Below are 26,795 nucleotides of genomic sequence, written 5' to 3'. Positions count from 1 at the left end.
CATTAGATACATCCTACTTCTACCTACAGTACATCTAAAACAGAGCCTGGCTGCCTTTTCTCTTTTGCTAGTGTACAATTGTCCTCAGGATGGCACAGGATATGAGTACTGCAGCTGGTCACGGGGGGAACTAATTGCCAGCCGTCACAAGGATGCTATTCCAAACACACTGTCTCTTGGTTACACTAGATTGAGAGCATATTGCAGACTTGGGTCTCTGAACCTGAAATTAAACTGCAGCCAACACAACCTTAATATGGGCATTTGTCATGTAATTCCCACTGTCAACTAGAATAGACCCCAAAGCGAGGGAATCGCATTTTTCTTAAAAACATTGTGCTCATGAAGTAGAAAAGCAGTTCGATATTTAATTTCCTCACATATTTATTGTTATATTAATTTGATTTGCCTATGTAATTTTGCTCGAATCAAGGTAATGAAGTACAAATATCCAACCCCTGCTGTCGGAGCCTAATGCTCTCTCCTTCTCCCTCTCTCTGTTCCCTCACTCTCCGTCTCAGCAGATAAGTCGCACTCTGTGGAGCTGAGCTGCAGTGCTGGCCCGGTTCAGGTTGTTCTGGAGCCGACCCATTCCCTGGTGCTGGACTGCAACCTGGCGGCGGTGGACCAGCCTGTCAACGTGTCCTGGGTGAGGGACGGAGTGCCAGTGGTGGACAGTGAGGGTCTGCGGGTTCTGCCCAATGGGTCTCTGGCCATCTTGCCTGCGTTGCGGGAGGGGCGGGCCCAGGAGCGCAGCTTGGAGGGGGGGTACACCTGTGTGTCCGCCAACGCTTTCGGAGCCCTCAGCAGCCGCACTGTCCTGGTGCAGCTCTCCGGTAAGTCCGGCCCTCCACAGCACCGCGGCCATGTCGCTCTGTGGGTTTTTTTCTTACTACTGACAGGATGCCTTTCGAAACGTTTTTTGACCATTACCAAGTAATTCTGATAATGCTCCTGCTAATCATTTTCAACCTGTGTTTTCTGCTCCTGGACTTAGCCCTTCCAGGTTTTTCTAGTTGCTTTCAGGAAATGGTGAGCAAATTATGATCTGGAATAAAAAAAAGGCAAAATAACCTGTAGTCTTTGAATTACATAAATGGGGATGTTCATAATGAGTGGTTGTATATTACGCATCGTTAAAATTGTAATGTCATAAATATGGCGTTATATAATATCTGGTGTTAGTATCAATTTTTTTTACACCTGTCATTGTCTTTAGGGTTTTGGTTGGGTCACTGAGCAGACTTTCTCATGATGAGTGTGTGATTCGCTTCATCCGCTCATGATGCACAAATTGGCATGCTGCTTGATTTAACAGCGTGCTGAAAGATGGAGCAGTTTTTTATAGTGCACTTAAAGTCAAATTCTCTGAGTTCCAGCATTTAATAAGAAAAATGAATAATATTAACAAGACTATAAGTGGCTCCCCTGAAGTGCAGAATGCAGTTAATCCTGCAGGCAGTGGGGCTGCTGTTTTGGAGACCCAGCAGAGACATACTGATGCTCTTTCTGCAGACCCTGTGAACTGTTATTCTGCCATTGTGTCGGCGGAGGCCCCTGCTGCAAAGGCTAATTCAATAGACTGGCTTCTTCACTGCAGCAGGCTCTGCTTTCATTAATTACCTGAAAGGGCTGATTGTGCTCTCCGTGGCCCAGGTAGAGTCAGCCAGGCGACTGCAGCACAATCCGGAGATTAGGTTTCCCTCTTTTCCTTTACAAAACCTGGGGTTTTATTGGCTTTGTGAAGGATGTGCAACCCAGGCATGGATTCTCTCCCCATTGTGCAACTGTCACACGCTTATTATTTTTATGAGACTGCTCTATTCTCAGCAGGGGCCAGGCAGTGCTGAGAAATAGCAGACAGGGCAGATTTGCATGACTATTAACATGCCCTTCAAAGGCTGCAAATGTTTAACTTGCTCAAATGCATTGGCTCTTAATCTTCTTGGGTGCAGTGGCCTCCCTAGTTCCAACAGAGTGACATCCTTAAAATGGGAGCGTTGGTACACACATGCACACTGTGCTGACCACTGAGGGATCTGGGGTCCAGATTGCATTTGTTGATCAAAAAGACTAAGTTTGTGTGGTAATGCATTCAGTTCAGCAGTTAAGAGACTAATTTTCTAAATTGATTAACAGATGTATGTGCTGCAAATGTTTACACATAGATTATTTAAAGGTGAACTATAAGACCTGCTGGCTGTCCAGGACCAAGGTTAGCCAACCCTGTGTGTGTATATTTTTATTGAGCACCGTTACATTTTGGAACACAATCCAGAAGAATTTGTTTTATGCAAACCATGCCTGCACATAATGCTGGGGCACTTGTCTTAAAGTTCATACCCATTATTTAATCAAAGGAGGTTAAATACCAAGGGGGTTATTTTTTGGTAGTTGTGAGTGCAGGACACTCTCAGCCCTGGATATATAAGGACCTTGGCTTCCTGTGTAGCTGTTGGTATTGAGTTGGAACCATCTGGATATATACTGTATTATGACTGTAGGCCTGACACTGAGCATCCCCTTATGAGCTTGTAAGTGCTGTGGCAATAGTGCAAGTTTCACTGGCAGTGTGTTCTCACCGATACAAGTGCAGTGACATGTGCATCACCACCATTACATCTGCATGTCTGCAAACTATTCTACCATTCTAATATAATGCATTCCCCAGAGGCCTCTCAGCGTTTATACACCCATTACAAAACCAAATCGGTAAAGCTATTCACTTTCTTTTTCTCAGTATTTTGAGAGCCAGTGTCCGTTCTGCAGTAGATGGCATTTGTTTTGATGACATAAAGCCAGCCTAAGCACAATACAGGAAATAACAGTGAGGGTTTCCTTTCACTGGAAAGGCCCATTAACCCCTGACCTGTGCACACCTGCATCACCTGAATCCCAGCCCTTTTTAACATCTAACATGCATGGTGTCTGCAGGGAAGTGACTTTGAACTCTAGTGATGAGATTTAAGAGATTTTAAGAGAAGTTTTGGAACCTGTGCTCTCTAGTCCAGCTGCTTGCTTGTATGATTTAATTCAGTAATTTAAAATGAGCATTTAATTACCTTTTTTAAAAAGAGAAACATCTGTTAAGTATCAGTCCATCTTACTGAGCTGGAAGAATCATCTGTCCCTAGGCTGTTGGAAATATCCTTTACTCCAAGATCAGTGCTACTTCACATGCCCTTTTTTATTCAGAAGGCCCTGTCTGGGCTACAGCTCATCGGTGTTGTTCAACTATGAAGTGACGCACTGTATTGGCTGTTGGAATTGCAGAATAACATTGTCTCCAGAGCTGTACTTCAGTCACATAGGCACGACCCTGCCATGTAGCTGGCTTAAAATAAACCAGTCTATTGTGGCAGCAAGCAATTAAGATGAAATAACAGAGTAATACTTCTGACCTGGCATTGTCACACTTGTCTGAATGCTTTACCTACAGTAGCAAGACCATGTCCCGTGTCCTTAGCTGGGCGGTGATTGCTGTGATTGTTTCTCTGCAGTGAAGGAGCGTGGCTGCAGGTGTACTGCAAGCCTGAATAGATGTGTGGGAGGAGAATTAGAAAGACTACAAAAAAGGAAGGAGAATCATATCAGTCAGAAGCCCCGAAATTGCTTTCAATGAATGAAATCACACTCCCAGAATTCCTAAAAAGATGTTCCCGTTGGTGCCATGTCTTTCTCTATTTTACTATATTATTTTCTCTGTCTCTTTCTATTGTCTTTCCATGCTTGATGTTTTATTGATTAACTTCATGGTTTTGTTAAGTTTATTTTTTCTGGATTATGCATGAAAGGCAATTTAGGTGACCGCTAAGCAAGATCAAACAAACGTGTGTTTTTAATGTGGTCCACCTAACTGAAGAGTGAGGAAGTCAATCTGCAGAGCCAGTGGAGGTGAGAAGGGACAAGAATGACATGAAAGGTAATGGGAGAGTTGAGGTAGGGTTAGGGTGATAAATAATGTCAAACTTTTGAGTTCAAACACTTAATGGATGTATTTAAAAGCTTAAAAGATTTAGAGGTGTGGAATGTCACCATAATACCTCATCTGAAGAGATAAGCCATTAAACCAAAGTCCTGACTCCTTGATCAGAAAATGATTCCATGACACTTGTGTAAGAGTCAACAGACTTGGTGTGTTTGTGTTTCAGAAAGCAGGAAGGCAGAGTTTGTGTCAAACAGAAGATGAACTGGATTGTTGGCCCAGTGTGTAACTTTGAATGCTTTAAGGCAGTGCTTTCGGTATTCATTGCGTTTCTATTACCATTGTTATATTAAGAAAAATATTTTTAGAAAGGACTTTCTAAACTTTCTAAAATCAGTGCTCAGTGCTTGCTTGGTAGGCTAGGTATGTTTGCATTAGAAAACATGTTTTTTTCTACAAGTAACAGCCTGTTTCTGACAATGTACTACATAGTTATTCTGAATTTCTGCACTATATGCCATGCGATTTTCTTTTTCCTGCTGATGGATAACGTAAAGATCTCACGAAATAATGCATAATCAGAATTTAATATTTTGCTTTCTATTATCCCGCATATAAACATTTATATTGCATCATATGATGAGATTAAACTTCCTTGCATATCTTTTACACAAACAACCGACCAGTAATGTGTCATATTTAGATTTTAATTTTGGGTTATTTGCTTTAGATCCTAACAATTCACACACCACCATCTGCAGCATCCCGAGTAATTAGCAGTATCTGAAGGCAGAGCTTCAGCTGCGATTGACATTTAGCGTTTTTCATTATTTGAAAGAAGAATTCAATTGGAAAACATTTTCTTTAATTTCTTGGAACAGAAATGCCTGACACTGGGGCGCACCGCATGTGCTCATGTGAAGGTACGAGGCAGGGTGGCAGGAGGCCAGTGGGTGGCGGGCGATCAAGGGGGGTTCAGGGTGTGTGGGGAGGGGAGAGGGTTAGGCTCTGTGGATCAAAGCTGGTGCTGTAATCTGGTAAGAGAAGAGCTGGAGGAGAGGAGAGAGGGGAGAGACGTATTAGGTAACAGTTACAGAATTGACATTTTATCTAGGTGTGTCTTGCCAGCGTATTCCTGTTAAATTTTGACAAGCTGGAGTCCCTGCCCGCCTCAGGGCAGCTCCCTGCTACAGTACATGCCTCAGTGTTCACCTCATCTGCCCTTCCACATGGTAATGTTCATTTCAGGCTTGTGTTGCCACTTGATACAGCAGCCCTTGCAGGATTAGAAACAGTCCCTCAGGGATTTTAATTTTAATTGAGTAGCAATAAATCAGTTTTATTGATTCTGTATAAGCACACGGATGCCAGAAACGAGCCATTAAATTCAGATAAGATGATTTAAATAAACAAAACGAAAACATGAATTCAAGGGTCTGTCTTTCACAGCTGAGCAGAGGCGTCGCTGATGGTTCCACTGTGCTGGATTAGAAACCTGGAGCTGGCTTGGAATTTTTACTTTCTTAGGTTTAGTCAATTGGATAGAGTTCAGAAAATGAGTTGAGTTAAAGCTGAAAGGGGCAGTGAGACCATCCTGGCAGTCATACGCACTGGCCAAAATATTAGGAATCCTTGAATAAAATTAATAGACTCTCAGTATATTCAGGGAAAAGTGGCAGGGAAATTCATTCACATTACCTTTCCTGGCCAGTTTATTCTGATCTCAGTGCGATAGAAACTGGTGGAACCAGTGGAACATGTAGTGAAATCCCCCACTCCATTACCCTCATCACAGCCTCCACTGAAAGTGGTCTTACTAGAAGAATAGGTTAGGGCTGGGCAGCAGAAATTCAGATCAGGGTGGAATTCAGATCAAGCGCAGTTTAGATTGTTCTTACTGTTTACAGAAGTACTATTTAATGTGGGTTCCTAATATTTTAAACATCAATGTAAATTGTCCAACCCAGATAAGACTCACTGGCTGCTTCCCACCTTTTCAGCATCTTTTGTGTCGGGTTAGGTGCTGATACTGTTTGATTGGCTGGCCTGTGATATATATTGTTAACTAAATAAGCTGGCATTTGTGCATGATGAAATATTGTGTAACTGTTTTCCTGAAGTATATCTGTCTCGATATTTTTTAATAATATGGACCTTGCTTTAAAAAGAGGGGTCAGAGTAGACATCAAGACAGCAACTTCTGTCTCATGTTTAGAGAAGGTTGATTAGGTGAATTGTGAGCAGAAGACTGAGGAACCAACTCATTGAGTGTCTGGTTGACATAGAGACTGCACATCTTTTTGACTCCGCAGTAATCCGATCAAGGACACTGTTTAAGCTACTGGCTGTAAGAGGCTGTATGGAAGGTCGAGCCCTTCTGTACACAATAAGCCTCTGGTATAAGTGGAACTCTTTGTGAAGGAGCCTGTTCAGAAGCATTGGCAGGACAAGGTGATTTTCAGTAGGTAGAGTCCAATGATAATTAAGTGGTGTTTATGGTGAGAATGACTCACATTTAACATCCATTGGTTCTTATTCTTAAAAAAATTGCTCTTCACCACCCTACCACAACAAATCAATGAGAAGATGTAACGTCAGCCTGTCTCTTAGCAGGTTAACAGCGGCAGAAACTATGCTGCTCCCTCCTGGGCCTGGAGAGCTACTGGATCTACTGGATTTCTTTCTTCCTCAGCTCTTTCTTTCATCATTGATGATTTTATAAATTAAGACTTCATGGCTGTTGTCCTTTGTACGTGCGTGATCAAAGACATACACAAAGCAATTATTGAAAAATAGATCAAACCACATTTTAAGTAACATATCCACATGGGCAAGGTTAAACTGCTCCACAGCAACCCTAATCTCCTGGGGCCTGTTTTCCATCAGATCAGAAACAGTCTGTTTTAACTTATGACCTGTAATAGATTCAAAGTATTGTTGAATAGATTCTCCAGCTCATGAATGGAGTACTGTTCTTATGGAACCATTTTTCAGACTTTTACAGTGAAATGTGCTTTTCAAGTGCAATTTGGAACTTCACTGGGAATATGAGGATATGGTTTATTGGCATTTCTCATGAAGCACTTCACAGAGTTACAGTACATGCACCTATATGGAATAGCACATAACCCGGAGCACAAAGGAACATGTTCAAATTTAATCCTGACAGTTGCACACTTGTACTGAGTATAGTAATCTCTTATAAAATGTAAAGGCTTTTTTCCCATGCCTTGCCCCTCAGGGAGAGGATTCTAAGATGTTAAAGCAGGCATATGGATAAACTGGCAATAGTCCTGCCAACTTCTTTAGCTCATATGCAGTCTTGTTGGGTACAAAGATCTGAGCACAGAATAAGTTTACAAACGAGAAGAAGACATTCAGCCCATCAAGCCTTCTTGGATGTTAATTAGGATACGATTTCACCCAGCCATTCCTTGAAAGAAGTTAGGATATCAGCCTCAACAAATGACTGGCTAGCTCGGTCATGCTGCCACAACCCTTTGGGTCAGGAAGTGCTTCCTTTTCCCAGTTGTGAAACTGAGACTTCATGATAATGAAGTAAAAACAGTGGAGAGCGGTAAGGAGAAACACGGGTTAGCGCGCTGTCATGCTGTGCTCTGGCACTCTGCAGCCTGTCTCACTGGTGCTGTAGAACCTCAGTGAGCTAGAACGTCATTGGTGAATTGCCTTCACAGGAGCAAGCCAATGACCAACGGGAACACTGGTTTAAAAAGTAAAAAGATTACTGCATATGTGCACAACTTGGGAATTCATATTCTGGACAGGGCTGAAAAAGACCTTAGTTCTAAAATCCCCAAAAGGTATGTCACAGACTTAAAGTGGCAAACTAGTTTTCAACTACAGTACCTAATTTCAGTTCAGCGATGGAGAGAGCTTCAGTGAGGATTGAAGGACAGATGTCTGGTTTTAAGGGAGCTAAAAGGAACAGGCTGTAAGAATGTGGTGAAAGAAGGGCCAATGTACACTGGTTGTGCCCCACTCAGTAAGTGCAGCTCGGAGAGGACTGTGGTGTCTGGAGAGGGTACTGAGTCTGTGCTAGGATGCAGCGCAGGGCTCAGTGAAGGGGAGAAGGAGTATTTTAGACAAGCCATGGCACAGCTGCTTCAGCTGGGAGGGCCTACACGAACAGTGCGCTCCAACCAGTCAGCGATTAGGGACATCCTTAGTCGTATACCAACCTCTCGGAGAAACAGTGACCACTTTGTTTCACCACACTAAGCTGAGCCTTGATTGGACTTGTGTATGATTGTGTTTTGCATAGGTTGATGTCTCGTTTCTCACAGAGTCTTCTCTTCCCAGGTCTATCCCGGTTCCTGCAGCACCCAGAGCCTCAGCTTGTGCCCGTGGGGGGTGCTGTGCGGTTCGAGTGCCATGTGGATGGACTACCAGCACCCCTCATCACCTGGGAGAAAGACCAGGGCCCCTTGCCTTCCCACCCTAGGTCAGTGTCGCATGAATACAAATTGGAAACCTCTTGGTGTTGAAGACATGATATATATTTCATATCAAAGACACGTTAAATATTTTCAGTACAGCTCCTGAAAATAAGGGACAGTACCACTTGATATGATATAGCTCTACTTTAACAAATCTATAATGTATGTGATTTAATATGTCTTACGTCTTACTAAGCTATGGTAGGCCGTCTATGTTTGAGAAATATCCACGAACTGTCTGCTGGGTTTAGCGAAAAAACAGGCCAATTAAATCAGTAGAATTTTTTAGATTTATTACAACAAATCCAAAAAAAATTAGTGAGTATTTGAAAAAACATTAATCTTTTTATTCAGCACAACTACAAAAAATTCTTTAAAATGCAGAATTTGATTAATATGCTTTTGTAAATGTAATACCATGCTGATTCAATAAATATAACCAAGGGCTTAGCTGTACTCGGAATTGAGTCCATCAATGTCTTCTTTCAATATATTGAACTTATAACCATAAACATTATTTTGATAAATTGTCCTGGAGTAATAAGCTGCAAAATAATGGTGCTATGCCAGCACTCTGCATATACCGAGGCCTTGAATGCATCAAGTCAAAATCCCTGATTGGCCTGCCTGGGCAGCCGGTGCTGTGTGTTCTCCTGGACAGGCTCAGTGCGTTGCGTCTGAGCTGTTGCAGTTTTCTTTCTCCATCTGGTATAATCGTGCAGAACGGAGAGAGTAGATTGCTGCACATTATAATTAATTAAAGGTACAAAGTATGTCACTTCCATTTTGAGAACGTCCAGTCATTGTGAACTGAACACATGTAGCAAAGATCTTGAAGTCATCAGAGGTTCAGATTCCTGCCTCTCCATGCTAGATGTGTTGTTTTGCTTACAGTTATTACATAAGATCTCAGTATTGTTCTTGGCACTTTTCTACTAACAATGGATCACTGCCAGGTGTTAAATTTGGCTGAGTTTCCCACAGCACCATAAAATTGACACATTTCCTTGTGTGATATCGTGTTTTATAAGCCTTTGCATGTAATAAATGAGTGCAGTAAAAGTGCTCTATGTAATCTGTGCCAGAAGATGGTTGATAAACCAAGTGTCAGTTCCTATACAGGGATAGGCATGGAGACAAGTAAGAGTTACAAGAAGATGCCAGCCAGAGTACCTCTTATGGGATGAAAAACAAAGTGAACGTGAATCGGATGCAAATCCAAATGAGTTCCTTCATTTAGAACTGCTGCATATCATAGCTGATTCATCCCTATGTTTGAACAGGTCACTGTCCTTTGGTTCTCTCTCACTTAGAACCAAGGGCACACTGTTGTGCTATGTAGATTGACCCAGCTGTGTGAGGAAGTGGTTCACCCAGCTGGGACGAGAGCAGCCTGTGTCTCGGGCCCTGGGCTGGAGCAGAGCCTGTGGGTACGTCATGCTGAGCCCGGTGTTGTAATCTGTCCCGGCTTGCTACGCTTCAGAGATAAGAGCGAAGCTGCTGGGTTCCTCTCTCCCTTAGGTCTAAAGGTCAGGGTCAGAGAGTGCAGCCCCCTGCAGTGGCAAGCACAGCACTTTGTGAAGAGGTACTTGACTCCGTACAGAACAGACAGGGAAAATGAAGACACTTGGAAAAGAAAGTGAGACCTGTCCTCATCTGTTCCAATAGGAGGAACAGAAAACCAGACTAAAACGTTTCACCTTAAATTTAATCAACTTTTCATCGTTAAAGCCATGCTGTCCCAATCGCATAGTTGATGTAAGAAATGCCGGCTTTATTTTGTATGGAAACAGTAGGCTTATAAGTGACCCTTTCGGTGTCAAGAGCACTAGGATGGGTCTCCCAGGGTCCAGAGTGTTGTCTGTATGTACATCTGAAGGGACTGCTATGTGCCTGAGCTGTGCAGTCTCCCAGAATGTGAATTTTTAAACCTAGGATCCTGAGGGCATTGGAGATTTTATTTTTGGAGGTTTTATTTTTGCTTCAGAAACCACCTAATGAGCACTGCAGGTGCTCTTCAAATTGTTGCAGGTTTTATGATTAGCTGCTAAGAAGAGTTAAACGTGCACAAACCCAGTTGCACTGAGTAGAAAACGTGAACATTTAATTAATGGAAAAGATAACAGTGCACTCTGAGAAGAATATTTCCAGTTAATAGTTGCATTTATATCGAGCTTGGGGTCAAATTTATCTACCACTGCAGTGCACCTGGGTGAGATGGGGAATGATCCCAGAGAGGAATTCAGCAAGGACATTAGAATAACACCTCTAATCTTTCAAAAAGTGCAATGGGATCTTTAAAAATCAAGCAGTCTCTTTAATGACTCCTCTGAGGGACAGTTCCTTCTTCAGCATAGCCTCCCTTGTCCCAACACCGATGTCACACTGGTGACGGCAGTCTCCATGTTGCTCTCTGGGTCCTATAACCTTACCCGTCTCTTGGTGATAAAGGCCCTTGTACCTCACCTGGCTGCAGTTTTCACACTGTACTGCTGTCGATCCTATCCATCCCTACCGCCCTGAGCCACAGCTCATTTCCCTCTCTCTTCACTTTCATCTTCTCCCCCAGGAGGAGTACATAACAGATTGCACTGTAAAAAACATCTTTTCATATTTCTTTTCCTTGGTTTTTCCTCACGATTAAACAAGCTGCAGATGTTGACTAAAGGCCCTGAGGTCCACAAGCTGATTTTATTGTGCTGAAACACTTCTGCATGGAGATTGCAAAACCGACAGGATGGGGCTGCGTTGCTTAAGGGGGAACATGTTCTTCTCCAGATAATCTGTGGTGTTTGCATGCGATTTACTGCCATTGTTCACCTCAGCCTCCAGCATTAGTGCATCTGACTTAAATGGGTCTGCAGACCTTTTCAAGACTTGGAATCAATGTGAAATGTGAGAATACAGGAGAGTGCCTTTCATCTGAAGGGATCTTTAAACCATGAAGCTCTCACCCATACAACTGCACAAAACCCAGCAAATGAGTGATGTGGTATACAGTAACTACAGAAGACTGTAGGAGTAACACAATTGTTCTTCTGATCCTCAGCATGTGTCAGGAACACAGCACAGTACCTCGTACTTGGTGGGTGGAGAGCTGAAGTAAGTGTGCAAGAGAGGAGGAAGAGGGATAAAGAGGAGTGAGATTACAGGAACTGGGGAGAGTGTGATGAGAAAGAAGTGAGGAGAGAAAGGGAAAGAGAAAAGTTGGAAAAGGGTCAGAAAGGAGAGAGAAAGTCGAAAGTGTAAGTGATAGGAGATGAGATGAAAGCAGGGAAAGTCTCGTGTGCACTGATAGAGTTAGGCTTCTGGGACTGTATAGGAGCATGGAAATCAAGTATAGATCTTCTAAGCCATACCACTGCAGAGCTGCCATCCAGCCTCTTCTGCAGATACTTCTTTAACCCTGCTTCCACAGATGATTGCAGTGGAAGAAAAGACGTGCAGTAGAACTGGAAGGCTGCGTTGAGGTTTTTGCTTCCTCCTCAGGGTGGTGACACATGCATGGGTGCTGCCACATGTGAGCGACACACACACGCAGCCTTCAAAACCGACACAGCAAGTAGCTAATAAAACACCTGCATACTATAAATATATACTATGAAGTTTCAAAGTGTTTCAAGTTTAGAGACCACGGTCACTGGCCGGGAATTCCAGGGGTTCTGTTTTCTATCCCTGTCCCTAAGTGGCCCAGGGTGCCCCAGGGAGCTGTGTCACCAGCTGACTAGGTCAGGCGTTCCAGCTGGATTGTGCTCGTTCTGGTCAGAGCCCTCTGCTGGGGTGTCACATATGTGCATGATACATAACTAAGGTACTGTATGTGTGAGTTTCTGAATGTTTGAACCTGTTCTTTTAGTAAATTAATAATTTGTTTATCAAAGTGAATATTGGGTGTATTTATGTGGTTATTTTTTATGTGTCCATCTCATTAGAGTACAATTACAGCTCAGTGCTGTTTGCTCTTCTCCAGGTTTTTTATATTGCTTTAGTCACCATATCACTAGAACATGTTTGCAACAAGACGACATGGCACCATCTCAGGCTGTGGATTGCAGAGGTGTGAGGATACATTCATCACAGTATTTTTGTCATTTTCCGTTTGTTAGTTGTGAAGGTCCATACCACTGAAGATACCTTTTGGAGATTCATGATGGTGCCAAGTTGAGGCTTGGTTGAAGCTTTCTCCTGCTGGATTTAAATTGGACACACCTGCCTTACTTGGCCTACTTTGCCTCTTGTGGAATGAAATTCCACAGGTAAAAGGAAGAGTTCATTTGATTTGCCCTTAGGGTAATGGAACATTCCACAGGATCAGTAATTAGGATATAACAGCAGTCAGGTACATAGAGCTGTGTCTGTATTTAAGCTCCTGTCATTTATTGTGAGTGAGTAGTAGTTAAGGTAGTGCAGGAGCAGATATTTTACTCATGTGCTTTGTCATCAGTGGACCAGCCTGCAGTCTTAATACCAGGGAAAGTTTGAAGGATTTGAGAGAGAATGAAAATCTTGCACAGAGTTTTTTAAGAGATTGGATTTATTTATGAAAGTAAATCCAGGGTGAATTGTAGCATTTTTCCTTTGTACATATTCCTGGTTATAGTGTTAATATCCCAGAGTCTCTTTAGACTTCTATAGTGTTGTTTAAAGTAGGAAAGCTGGCTGTAAAAGGCTAAACCACATAGGACACATCAGTCTTGGAACATGTGTCTTCCAGTGGTGGGAAGACTGGCCAGGGATGGGCGAGCCTGGTTGAATGTACTAGCATTCCAGTGAATGAAAATGAAGATATTTTGCGAGGAAGAGAAATGGAGAAAATTGGTCTGTTCAAGCTCTTCTAGTAGAGCACTGAAGGACTGAAGAGAAGTGAATGGTCTTTTGCTTACTAATAGCTCTATAATGAACTGTTGTTTTTGGGACTGAGCAAGAACAAAAGGGAACAACATCAAAGGACTCCAGAGGCGTTCTGCAAGCCAACAGTGCCAGACCATCTTAATGCACGTGTGATCCGGCGATATGCTGGCTCTAGGCTATTATTTGTAATGACGGGGGTGGGGGGGGGTCAGCATTCACTACAAGATTATATTGTGTACTTCTGGTTACAAACAAGAATATACATATGGTGCAAAACAGTGGAATTCTCAGTACAAAGGGAACCTGATCTCTTACGCATCTCTGTGCTTGTGGGAAACAGAACTGATAAATATTGACTGCTCTCGCTAAATGAATTGATGACGCTCTGACCTGCTGCTGCTACTGTTGTGCAACCGTGTAATGCCTGGTTCCACGCGACCCAGTTTGAGAGGAATGTGGTGTTTGTTTGTTCCCTCTGTGTTCCCGAAGCCGCACACGAATGTCAGAGGGAGGAATGGGCAGGCTCTCCTGCGGGCAGGGGTCAGGAAATAAACTAGGGCAAGTGTCACACCTGGAAACAAGCCAGGCAGGAATAATTTGATTTGTGCAGAAGGAACCACGGTTTCACGGTAACCTTACAGAGTTGTTTATGGAGTGTTACACTGAGAATGAATCCTGTATTCTGGACATTAGGTCTGGTCTAGGCTATCTCATTAGCCAGCTGTGACTCGCATTCCATTAACAAGAGTGCAAAACCGTCAGAGCACTAATGGGGTTGGGTCTCCCTGTGCAGCTGGAGCCTGAGGCTTTATGGGTACTTGTGTAGCTGCAGTGGGTACTTGTGCATAACACAGCCTAGACAGCATGCAGGCTGGAGGAAGGTGGACATGGTGCTGCTCCGAGGGCTGCAGTGATAAGCTGAGGAGATGGGTATCAAAAGAAAAATAACGTCACCTCTGAGCTCAAAGAAAGAAAGTGTAATGATTTTAGATGAAAGTCAGGTGTGCTCTATTTGCACAATCAGCCTTCATCTGCAAAGCCAGTTGTAGAGGACTTCAGCCTCTCCATGGTGTGATGGGCTGGGGAGTAAGAGCTATGCGCATGTAGCAGGGACAGAGTGCTGGAGTGCACATCCCCCTTGTGTACAGACAAAGCTGGAAAGAAAAGGTTTCTCTGCAGGGGTAAAAAAGACCTGTGGCTTCCATGCTGTGGTTGGAACGGAGCTTCTTGCTAAAGTCAAGTCAAAAGTCATTCTTCATGAGCTTGTCTGAGCTAGTGACGTAGGATCATTGTCAGACAATTTTAAAGACGTGTAGGGAAATGTGTTTCAGAAATGTTGAAGTTCATGCAGTTGGCGTTTTCTGAAACCTTCCCAGACTAACTGTATGGAATAAATGTCTTTTGTCATAACATATACTACCTGAATTCATTGATCTTGAAGGTGTAGCACTGTTTCAGAGTGTCAGGGCTGGTGGGAGCAGAGTGCTTTATATTTAGACCTCGATAACGGACTGAATTTCTGCTCCAGCCGGTGTGCTGATGAATAGGAGGTGGGAGGCTGATGAGAACAACAACAGAAAGCTTGGAGAGGTGATTGTGGCTGATTTTTCCTTCTCATGGGAGCTTCCACCCCAGCAATTAGAGATGTTTTACACACTTATCAAAAAGCTGGTGGTGAAAGTAGTTTCCAGGCCTGCCTGAAAATGAAAATTATGCATTTGCATTTCCAAGTCACTGCTGTTCATTTAAAACAGTTGTGCAGGGGATAATCAGCGATCTGAAGAGAAACTGTCGAACGTGTGCTGATTTGAGACTGGCATGTGGACAGACTAGTTATGTTAGTTATGTTTTCTTTTGGTAGAAAAGTAAAAAGTAAGTAAAGAGCTTCATGACTGATCAGGCCAGAGTTCTCCTGATGCTGTAGCACTAAGCGGACTGAGAGCACATGACTGCACCCTTGGATGAGGCTCAACTCCATCACAGGGTTGCACTCTGCAAGGCAGCATGGTACCTATTTATTCTACTATGTAAACTAAAGCATTGGCATGACGTTCCTTGATCTGATTCTGCTTGTTCCTACCAGCAGAAGGACTGTGACTGAAATACATTAGCCCAGCTACGCTTTGCACCTGGTCTCTGCTGTGTGCAGTGGAGAGGCTGGCCAGGGCTGCATGTTTATCTGTGTTCCCTGTCGCCTCACAGGTTCATCTCTCTCCCGAACGGCGTGTTGCAGGTCATTGGTGTCCAGGAGGAGGACGCAGGGGTCTATCGCTGTGTGGCAACAAACTCGGCCAGGAAACGCTACAGCCAGGATGCCACTCTTACCATCGTTCCAGGTAGGCATGTCTGAATGACTGAACCTCGCACCTAAAACCAGGAGGTGTCTCAGCAGTTCTAACAACTGATTCGACACTTTCTTCCAGAGCAACTTGTGTTTACACCTGTTTATGCAGCTGGGCATTTCTCTGGAGTAATCAGGGTGAAGTACCTTGCTCAAGGGTACCAAAGCAGTATCTCACTTGGGATTTAACCCCACAACTTTCAACTAAAAATTAAAATGCAATACAAGTTCAAGTTCAAGTTTGTCATTATATTCATATACAGGTATATGGTATAACGAAATGCTATTTAGCTAGCTCTCAGACGATAAGTAGTACAAAAAAACAACACTACAATTGTATAATAAAAGAAAGACAGAGACAACAGGCAATGTGCAAAACAACATCAGATGTGCAAAAACATGCATCAACAGAATGAAATAAAAGGATAGAAATTATGGGGAGTGAGCTTCTTGACATGTAGGTAGAGGTAGATTTCAATGTGTCTTTGAGTTTTTGGTAAGAAAGAAGGCAGTGTGAGGTTCAGATCATAGGTGAGAGTGAGAGAGGCTGGGAGTTTAATAGTTTGATAGTGCGGGGGTAAAAACTGTCTCTGAGTCTGGTAGTCCAGGCCCGAATGCTCCGGTACCGTTTTCCAGATGGTAGAGGGTCATACAGTCTGTAGCTGCACAGCTGCACAGCTAGTTCAAATTAGAATTATAAAGATACATAGACAGTCTGTTCACTTACAACTGTAGTTGCAACCATGCTCCAGTAATTGTAATTATAAATATAACTTATAAAGAACAAAATGGCAGTTTGTTTGCTTACCACGATTCAACACCAATAGGTGGAGCAACGCACTTCTTTTAGTGTGAGACATTTTTCTGAAGGATATAATATTTAGACGGGAATCATCATCCATCGGTTATCTGTTGAAAGATTCCCAAGATGCTGGCTCCTGTGTTGAGGATCACTCTGCAGATTGATAACTTGAATTAAGGAAGAGATCAATCCATTCCTCTCTTTAGTCCTGTTTCTGCATTCCCCGTCACCTCCCAATCTCTGCAAATGAAGTGTGTGGGAATTCAGATTTAATGGGTACCTTCCCTGGGTGCAGATATAGTAATAGGCAGGAAAGCCAGATCCTCAGAAGAGGGTGTATTCATTATAGGGCAGTAATGGTGTCCAACAGGCAGCCTGATTTGATTTGCTTCTTGAGTGAGATCAGATTAAGGATTTCTCAGTTGTGCCTAGAGCTGTATTGGGTTTCCATGGTTTATAATGGTAATAAATGATCCCAACCTGGCATTTCACATTATCCGAGGGGCATCACTTTCATCACACAGGGGCTTGGGTGTAGTAGAGTTCTGTGCACGTGGTGCCATTTCAGTTGCAGGCAAAATATTAAATGAGAGCTCTTGGCAGGGTATTCTAATTCATTAGTTTCAGGTGTTATAGTGCCATTTCATGTCCTTAAAGTAGAAGCATGGCATTTGTACTCTAAATCCTTTGATCCCTTAATAAAGATCACTTATGAAAAGAAAAGTAGGTGGAGGAGATGTGAAATAACTGCTTCTGTCTGATGCATGCTCCAATCTGGTCTCTATCCTTTCCTCTGACCTTCCTGGAATAGAGTCATGACAGGAAAAAGAGCCAGTTCAGGACAGGGGCCATAGATTTAAAAAAAAAGCCTAGACAGGGCCCACAGTTATGGCTGAGGTTTATGACAAATTCAAAGGGACTATTTTCCTCATCTCTAGTGTTTGGTGTCCACTGTATTGAGGAGGTGGGGGAGTTAGCACTGATTACAGCACCATATAAGTACTACGTTTTTGACGTTCTGCGGCTCTGATTTATTTTTATCATCTCATGACTATCAAAGATTGTTCTCTGATAAATTTATTTGAAAAAAATCTGTTAAGTCTCTAAAAATATTGTATCAGATCAATTTACAAATTTTCTTGCAAGATATCTGCTTTAGCAGTATTGGGTATTGGGTATCATGTAGCTGTGTTTGTGAAGCTGGCTCCCTGGGACCCTTCAAGAAAGACCTGATTAGATTTTTGGATCAATAAGCTACTGGGCAACCAATCCACCCAGACAAGTCAAATTGCCTCCTGTTGTTTGTAACCTTCATGCTCCTTGGTTTGTTTTTTGATCGTGTTATTTTTTCATGAAATGAATGGTCTAGAGGACTGAGGTGTGTAAATCTGCTGATAGCACACAAGTACAGGAGATGAAAAATCACAGTAATGCAGATATAGACTCCTGAAGTAAACATTCAGGAGGTCACCTGTGTTGCACATCTGGAATTGGCTAGAAAGAAGACTCAGTTGCTGAGCTGAAGTACCATGTTTCTGAACGCAGTCAACAGTTTTTTCATCTCCTGGAGAAAAGAAATCAAATACGATTACATGTTAAAAATTAAACACCCTTTTAAAAAAACATTTGTTTAATGGACAAAATTGTTTTTTAAAAAAGACATTGATTTTTTTTGTTCATTTTCTCTCTCACTGTGTCTGCCTTGTAAAAATGTCTTTTTCCATTAATTTTACTCACAAGAGCTAATTTAACATTCCAGAATGCTGCAGGAGAACAGGGGGAGGCATTGTTCCAGCTGAAGGTCTTAACTAGTGGGTGTTTATACAGAAAATCAATACACAAATATTGCATCCTTTTAACACTATCATTCTGTACCCACGTCACACTCTTCACTCTGTATTAATTACAGCCCCTCTCACTCTCCTTCTTTCTCAGTCTGTACAGCCCCCTCTTCCCTTTTTCTATCAACCTGGAATGAATTTGTTAATTTTGAGAAGGTTCAGTTAACCACATAAATTAGAAATCAGTCCCTTAATAACTGACATTCAGTCAGTAAGGTGACAGCTAAGGTTTGCTTTTACAGAAGCTGCTTAAATTCTCCTTTGACAGCAGGTACTGGGACAGAAGGTCCTAGAATGCCTTATACTTGTAACTTAGTTTGTTACGGAAGCGATGTCTTAATTCTTTAAACTCTTTGTAGAAACATATTTGACTTCAAGGATCAAATCACCTTAATAAAGAAAGCCAAATGATAAAAGCTTTGCCCACAGAGTAAACTTTAAACCTGAATTGTTTTACTTTTTTTTTTTAGAGAAGTTAAAAAGTGTGAGTGTGGGAGAAGAGAAAATATGTACTTTTTTAACTTAGTTTTTGCAAACTTATCTTTGCAAGAAAGTAATCAGATTGTATCCCAGATCTTCATACTTTTTGTCACAAGCATTGATCCTCTAATGGAGGGCAGGACACAGCTGTGCCTTCGGGTCCTGCCCTCCTTTCCAGCTCTTCCCATGAAGCCTTCAGCCAGCCCCTGTTGCAGAGGTTTTAGACGTGGGGTGGGCAAGCGTTCCTGGGCTGTGATTGGACAGCCCTGCCGCAGAGCGATGGACAGCATTTGTTATCTGTCTGTTTGTTCAGTGTCTGGAGTTGCAGCTCAGCCACAAAGCCCTGCAGATGTAGCCTCACTGAGTGGCAGCTGTTAGAACAGAGCACAAGGTCACATACAGGCAGGCTGCTGTACCACAGGCAGGCTGCTGACGTCACAGAGGAGTCTGACCCATTTAAGCTGTAGCCCTGGGTGCATCTATAATTGAGAGGCATTGTAATCTTAATTATTCATTTATGTGCTTATTTCCCAGCAGTGCGCTCATCGTTTTTTTAATATAATTTTTAAACAGCACTGGTGGGATTCATTTAGGCTGATAAAAAAAAACAAGTTTTGATTTATATTAAGCATATTATAAGTTAAGAAATTATTCATGTTGCTTTTCAGTATTGAAAGTGTTCTTCTTCTTAAATGTTGAGATGATCGTGTTCTTGTTTCATACTGTCTGTGCTTCTGTGCCAAGTCCCCCACTTTCTGTCAGGGAACGCCTTACTTTTATAGTGGATCAATAGGAAACTTTTTATGTGGTTAGGCGAAACCAAGAGAATTTCAGCTGAGCAAAGTATTTAGCAGCAAAGTTGCTTTTGTGTTTTGTGTGAGAGCACAGCGTGTTGGGGAAAGCTCACCTCTCTGGCTCTGTCCATCTCCCTCCCTCTCTTAGTCACTGGTGGCTGGTGTTGGAGAACATAAACTGTGGTTCCTTACTGAAAGCTGAGGAAAAACCTTCTAAATCACACGCATACAGCATGGCAACAATGCAGAACAAGTTTTAATGGGATCTTTGAGCGCCCTTTGGAGGATATGGATTGCTGCGTTTTTTAAGTGTGGTGTGTCTTTGTGTACGAAATGAGAAACTGTACTGTTTTTTTATTGTATATCCTTGGAATTTTACAAGCTGTTAGAACTGGATAAAGTGGTGCATTTAGGATTGAGCTATATCATTTCAACAAATAAAATCCATGAAAGGAGAATGCAGCACAGACTCTTAGAGTCATTGATTTTGCACAGTGAGAATGTTGCTCTACCCAGGTGCATAATGTTCAGTTTTTCTCCTGCAGTTCCTCCACAGTTCCAGTGTGTGTGCGGTGTGTGAAACTGAACTCTACAGAACTGCTCCCTGTTGCTCTCTAGTGGTCATTAAGTGACCCTTGATTCACCTTTTTCTTTGAAACCAAAGTTTACTATGCCTAAGTAAACAGCTCAAAAGTCTAATGCAGCACCAAGGGGATACACGAAAGAAAATGATTTAGAGGACATACAGTACATATGGGCGTTCTTCAGGAATGAAGAATAATTTCTTGCTGCTGTTTTTGACAGACCCATCACCTCTTGTCCGTGACTATCTCACCGCCCCCCCCCCCCCCACCTGTCCCCACAGGTCCCCCTGCTGGCCTGGAGGAGGTGGTGATTGTGGCACCTCCGAGGAACACTACCGTGGTGGTAGGCAAGATGACCGTAATGGAGTGCATGGCCCAGGCTCACCCCACACCCTACGTCTCCTGGATACGGCAGGGTAAGAAAGAGGTGTGAACATGCTCTCTGCATGGCAGGAGGTGAGGGTGAATGGGCAAAGCCTCTAAGCTGTAATGTCACAGAAAGCAACAAGCACTGACCAGGGTTCTAAGCAGTACTAGGCTGCTAAAGCTCAATGTCTGGAGCTCTCTCCCCTTGTAGCATTCAGTCCCACATGGCTCCTTTCACTGCTGAGAGGCACACAGCTGTACTAGCAGGTACTCAGTGACTTGGCTTCACTTTAGACACCATCGTGATGTGTGACGGAACGTGGTACCCAGATGTGGCTGTGGGTGGCTTTTTCTTTGTCTTTGCCTGTGCCAGAGGGTGAGGCTGTGGCCTCTGATGCCAAGCCTAGATTTGCTGAGAGCTCGTACTGTCGTTTTTTTCCCCTTAAGCTGGCCAGTGGGATTCCCCTGCAGTCCTCCTTCAGACTGAATCAGCTCTTGGCTCTGTCAGTCCCAGTCTTGGAATACACATAGGCTCCAGTGGCACCAGTGCTGTTAACTAACCTATTAGGTTAGTAATGCCACATTAAATGTAACATTTATTATGTACTTGGTCACTTCTGGCAGAATGATATCGCTGCTGACACAGTTTCTTAATATCAGATTCTGCTTCTGGGTAGCTTTACTTATGGAGATCCAATGCTGGAACAGACAGTCCCCTAGGTATACTCTCACTTGACAGGGCAAAGGGGTACCATCGCCTTGGACAATGAGCTAGGCAGCTGCCGAAGCAGATCTTACTGGGCAGAAATGGTTTACGACCACACATTCACTTTTATGCAGTGCACTTGTCAGTATCTTGTTGCTACAATGGTTCTATATTGTACTAGAAGTTCCTGGATACATAGCTGTCATACAGTAAATGCCAATAGAGAATTCTTCCACAAAGACCTGTACATCTTAAAACTAATCCCACTCACAACTGCTGTGGTGGGACAGTTTCATGGGGGCACTTATCCTTTACTTATCATCTGACTCTAATCTTGGCATGTTTCATAAGGCATTCCCTGGTCGCCAGATCAGCTCAGCTGAGCTGTGGGTCAAACCCAAATTACATGTCTGTACCACACAGGAGGAAGCTTGAACATGATGTCACGGACTGTCTTGGTGTACTAGTGGTCAGATACAAATATTCCGTCTGACCCTCTGCAGCTGACCTTGCAGTTAGTCAGCCCGCGCCAGGCTGTTGCATGCAGCTGTGCCCCTCAGTACTGAGCGCTTACTGCGTTCTTCAATCTGCAGACGGGAAGCCGGTCGCCACAGATGTAGTGGTGCTGTCCACCAACCTAATGATTGCGGACACACAGTCACACCACGCAGGGGTGTATGTCTGTCGCGCCAACAAGCCGAAGACCCGAGAGTTCGTCACAGCGGCTGCTGAGCTCCGAGTACTAGGTGAGTGTGGCTCTCCTGGCCCCTTATCATGCTATGCTTTCTTGAGTTTTCCTACACCTAAGCTTGCATTTTGTTTTTGATGTTTAATGTGCCAGTGGTGCAGCATGCATACTGGGTTAGCTGTGCCTCTGTTGCACCATACCATGCCACTCTGTGCTTTACCATCCCATGAGCAGCTCATCCAACCTTGAAAGTGATCACCAGAAAAGGGTTCAACTACAAATAAGATGCTTTTCAATATGTGTCTCTGGTGCTTTTCCTAAGTAATAGTAAATGCATTGAAATCCTATTTTGCACTGTGTTTGTCTTTCTTGGTTTTTTCCTTTTAGATATATGTGCTGCAAGCTTAGTGTGAAATGCTGTCTAATAACAGCCCTAACCTAATGCTGCCCTGTCTGTTACTCAATCTGTATTGCCCTCTAGCTCCACCTACGATCTTCCAAACCCCGGAGACAGTCTCGCTGTCCCGTGGGAACACGGCACGGTTTGTGTGCAACAGCTCCGGGGAGCCCCCTCCCACCCTGCGCTGGTTGAAGAACGGGGAACCCATCCAGTCCAATGGACGAGTGAAGACCCAGAGCCCGGGGATCCTGCTCATCAATCAGATTGGCCTGGATGACGCTGGGTACTACCAGTGCATTGCGGAGAACAGCCTCGGCACGGCCTGCGCCACCGCCAAACTGTCGGTGATTGTGCGCGAGGGGCTGCCCAGCGCACCCCACATTGTCTCCGCACAGCCCACCTCCAGCTCCACCATGCTGCTGTCCTGGGAGCGGCCGGAGCACAACAATGACCAGATCATCGGCTTCTCAGTGCACTACCAAAAAGCCGTCGGTATGATGCTATCAGTGATCAGTTAAACTTTATTTTATATTGTATATGTCAAGGCAGACTTCCTTCACTAAGATCAGTACATTTGAAAAACAACGTGTTTCTTTTCTTCTCTTTATAGCATGGAAGAAACCTTTACTTGTTCATTTTAAAAACAAGTCCAGTGCAATAGAAAATTACTGCATGAGCTGATACCACATTTGCTCCTACTGAGATACATCAGTGTTTGGTATTCAGGGAAACAAATATCCTGTTTCTGGATATTTCAAGCTTTACAATTACTTGCTTATTAACATGTTTATATCACTGATGAATAAATATGCTCTGCTTCCCTGGGGCATTTGCAGAAAAATCCTCAAATGGATCAGATGATTGTGCCATGGAAGAGTGTCTTTTCCATTCTTGGACTGGAAAGTCCAAAGCCTGTTGTCCTGGGCCAGGCTCATGTACATTTTCCTGCTGGGATTCAGTCTTGGTGCCCAGTGGTCTGTCCTGTTTTTTGGCATGTGTTCCACTCGAGCCCTCGGCTACGTTATTTTACTCATGTGATTAAACACTTCTCAGCAGGACCCCGAGTGGTTTGTAGTTCCTGTGTGGTGAATGCTGTTATACTTCAGGAGCTGTAAAATGCTAGAAAAGTGAAATTTGTCCAGATTAGCCAATCCTTTTCTTGGTTAATTGAGAGTTTGGATGGGCATGAATGCCAGGAGACCCTGAGGGTTTTGAGAACCAAGTATGATACCCCTTCTTTACAGGCCATTGTAAATTAGGGATGCATTGGACTCATTCCTGGAGGTCTGTAAAACCTAAGTTGTTAACTGCTTATTTTAACTAATTACTTCCTAATTGATCTGTATTACCATCTTCCCATGTCTGTAGTGGGTGGATTAAAGTGATTCAGCCCTAAAGGAACAGATTTTGGGCACGGCTGCACAAAATCAAGTGCTGAACACCTGGATGTTCGTTCTGACCAATGAAGTGAATAATTAGAACAATTAAGTAATTAAGTACTGATTTGCAACAAAACACATAATTTCTCTGTAGGGACTGGTTAAGGACACTCCCTTCTGTCAGCTCCATGACAGGGCTGGGGCCCTGTGTAAGACAAATGTTAATACAGCTGTGGTGGTACATTGCTGCTGTGTAAGCAGGAATATGCTGTCTGTTGTGAATGTTATGAATGAAATGCAGAGATGTTGCTCTTCCCCCAGGATCAGATAATATGGAGTACCAATTTGCTGTGAACAACGACACTACAGACTTCCATGTAAAGGACCTGCAGCCCAACACTGCCTACACTTTCTATGTGGTGGCCTACTCACCCATGGGTGCCAGCAGGACCTCCACATCGGTCACTGTGCACACGCTGGAGGATGGTGAGTGATGGAGCATCCTGAGGCTTTCAGAAACTGGACATGGACAGCACTAAGGCAGGGCAGCTGAGAAAATAACGTACTGTTCTGAGTGATTATAAAGGAATTTCAAATAAAAACATCTGAATACCTTTCTTTATTGAGCCTCTCTTAGAAGAGAGTTTCAGGTATGGGTTTCAATCCCTCCAAGCAACTTCTGAGACTAGTTATGAGATGTCCTATGATTCATTCATGAGCTTATTATTATAATCAGAATGAAATGAGCAAAGCTGGGAAGATGATTTAGATAGGCACAGTTCTTTAATAACCCCCAGTGTTTGGAGATGCATTGACAATGTCAGACTTTTAGAATGTGTGTTTTTATGTTTACGGGGAGAGTCAGATTGAAATACAGATGTGTGTGGCTGGGGGGTCAGTGTATCTCTCTCTTAGCCTAGAGCTTTAGTCTTATCTCTCCTGTGCACACGGCAGACTCCTGAGGGACCATGTGTTTATAACTTGGCCACAGAAGCAAGTCACGGTCAGGGCATTCAGTCGATGTGGTAACTCTGGATTCTGCAGCAGCAGTGCAAAATGGCTGCGCTCTCTCTGTCCATCCCTGACCTGATACTGTATGTGTGTGTTCCCCCTCGCAGTGCCCAGCGCCTCCCCACAGCTCTCCCTGCTCAGCACCTCCCCCACCGACATCCGCGTGATGTGGCAGCCCCTGTCAGTGGAGCTGAGCCGCGGCTCTGTTACCCAGTACCGTATCGACTACTGCGCGCTGGAGGAAGGCGAGTGTTAGTTCTTATGATGCCTCGGTCGTGATGCATGTCCCAGTTTCCCAGCTTGTATCACACGTTAAATATAATGATGATAACAACACCTGATTTGTTGCAAATCATTTATGTCCCTACATCAGGATTAAGGTATCGATTTGTTAGGTTGCCTCCGGAGAAAGCCATCTTGCTCTAAATGATTTAAAGGTGAATACAAATACACTTTAACAACTTCCATGTGGTTATATTTCTTTCTTATTGTAAAGTGCTTTGGAAAGCCTCTTTTAAATTGCTGTATAAAAATTATTATTACAAATTATTTATTATTACTACTATCATCATCATCAGATAGGTGGTTTTACATGGTGCCTGTCCTGCATGTCTAGTTAATGAAGAATGTTGTTTCTCAGATGACGGGCTGTTAACTCTGTGGTATATGTGTATATGTGTGTGCCTGAGCAGATCAGGTGTACTCTCTGGAGGTGGCAGGCAATGAGACGCAGGTGACTCTGCATGGTCTGCACCCAAACAAGCTGTACCGTGTCAGGATAGCGGCAGGGACGCGTGCAGGATTCGGGGCTGCTTCCGAGTGGACTCTGCACCGCACCCCAGAACGCTATAACCACACGATGGGTGAGTGAGTGGGCAACACGCTGCGCGTAGCCTTCGCAGGAATTCAACGAGAACTCGAAACACTCTGCTTTTAGCAAGCAGCGATTATGCAACTTTGTTTAAAAAAAGAAACAATTTATATGATAATCTCTGGAATACATTAAATGGATTGAAACGTGTTTTCTGTTGAATTGCTTTTTGATGCATTCCTGGGTCAAAATGCTACAAGCAGATTTTTTCTGTGTTCTGTAAATTGTATTCCGTTGTGTAATATTATTTTATCTCCTTATGTGTATCTATGCAAATATGTTACCAAGCATAAAATACCCACTACATCTTCATGTCTGATGCCAGAGCCTACAGCCCTGAAGAATCTCGTACACTTCCTTGCCTAGTTAAAATGTCATATGTGACTAACGTTTTTAAAATTGAGTACAGAAGCAATTTCAGTGCCTCAGAAGGCTAATTGGCTGAAGTTCGATACCCAGGCTAACTGTGATAGTTTCTCCTTTGTAGTGCTCTTTGCCCCAACGGAGCTGAAGGTCAGAGCCAAAATGGACTCCCTTCATGTCACATGGCAACCACCAGCCAATCACGCTCAGATCACGGGGTATAAGCTGTACTACCAGGAGGTAGAACTTGAGGACCCTGCCAATGAGGAGAATCCTGAAAGTGCGAGAGGAGGTGGCTTGGAGGGCACCACTATCCGCCTGAGGAAGAAGGCCAAGCATTATGACATCACAGGCCTGGGTGAGTGAAGCCAATCCATGTTCTGTGTGGACAAGGGCTACAGTTGATATCTTAGGTTGAAGGGGGGATTTGAAATAGCCAGAGAATTTCTTACTCACTCATACTGATTACCAAGTCATAATCTTTGCTCTCAAGTGCTTAGCAAGGAGATCACTTTTAGATCAGTCAATATGTGTTTTGATATTTTTGTGTAAATGTCAGCCACCATGATTGCCCATATAGCTGAGTCTTCAGTCATTGTCTTTTTGTCTGTATCTGGATGTAAGTATGTGATTGAGTTTGTGTATGTTATTTTTTTAATTAAATGCATATGAATCAAGCAAATAGCTCTAGGTCTTTGCTGGGCGTGAGTAGGGATGTACAGTGTTCTGTCAGACTCTGTTGTGATGCGACTGCTGTGCTGTCAGAGCAGCATATCCTTCTCTGGCCTCCCTCAGGAGTGCAGCACCGCCTCACTGCACTAGATAACAGACTGCTGCTCAGAACCGGGACAAGCACTTGTCTGATGAGCAGCTGTAGTCATTTTTACAGTTTGACAAATTGATGCACCAAGGATTCGTCTGCTGATACGGCAAGAT

At 43.4% G+C, this 26,795-nt stretch overlaps 1 protein-coding gene across 1 annotated transcript in view; it reads left to right on the top strand.

The window, feature by feature from the left end:
• The window catches only part of igdcc4 (immunoglobulin superfamily, DCC subclass, member 4), a 68,843-nt gene that overhangs the window by 21,411 nt on the left and 20,637 nt on the right, over positions 1 to 26,795 (top strand). The window contains exons 2-11 of the mRNA XM_088922296.1: positions 525 to 836; positions 8,246 to 8,387; positions 15,436 to 15,569; positions 20,357 to 20,491; positions 21,741 to 21,893; positions 22,317 to 22,727; positions 23,936 to 24,100; positions 24,733 to 24,870; positions 25,318 to 25,488; positions 25,984 to 26,217. Coding sequence (XP_088778422.1) covers positions 525 to 836; positions 8,246 to 8,387; positions 15,436 to 15,569; positions 20,357 to 20,491; positions 21,741 to 21,893; positions 22,317 to 22,727; positions 23,936 to 24,100; positions 24,733 to 24,870; positions 25,318 to 25,488; positions 25,984 to 26,217 — 1,995 coding nt within the window. The remainder of the gene's footprint in view (positions 1 to 524; positions 837 to 8,245; positions 8,388 to 15,435; positions 15,570 to 20,356; positions 20,492 to 21,740; positions 21,894 to 22,316; positions 22,728 to 23,935; positions 24,101 to 24,732; positions 24,871 to 25,317; positions 25,489 to 25,983; positions 26,218 to 26,795) is intronic.

The sequence above is a fragment of the Atractosteus spatula genome, chromosome 7 (assembly GCF_055471065.1).
Source record: "Atractosteus spatula isolate fAtrSpa1 chromosome 7, fAtrSpa1.hap1, whole genome shotgun sequence".
Taxonomy (NCBI): domain Eukaryota; kingdom Metazoa; phylum Chordata; class Actinopteri; order Semionotiformes; family Lepisosteidae; genus Atractosteus; species Atractosteus spatula.
Note: the sequence above shows the minus strand (reverse complement) of the source record. Positions and strands in the feature narration are given on the sequence as shown.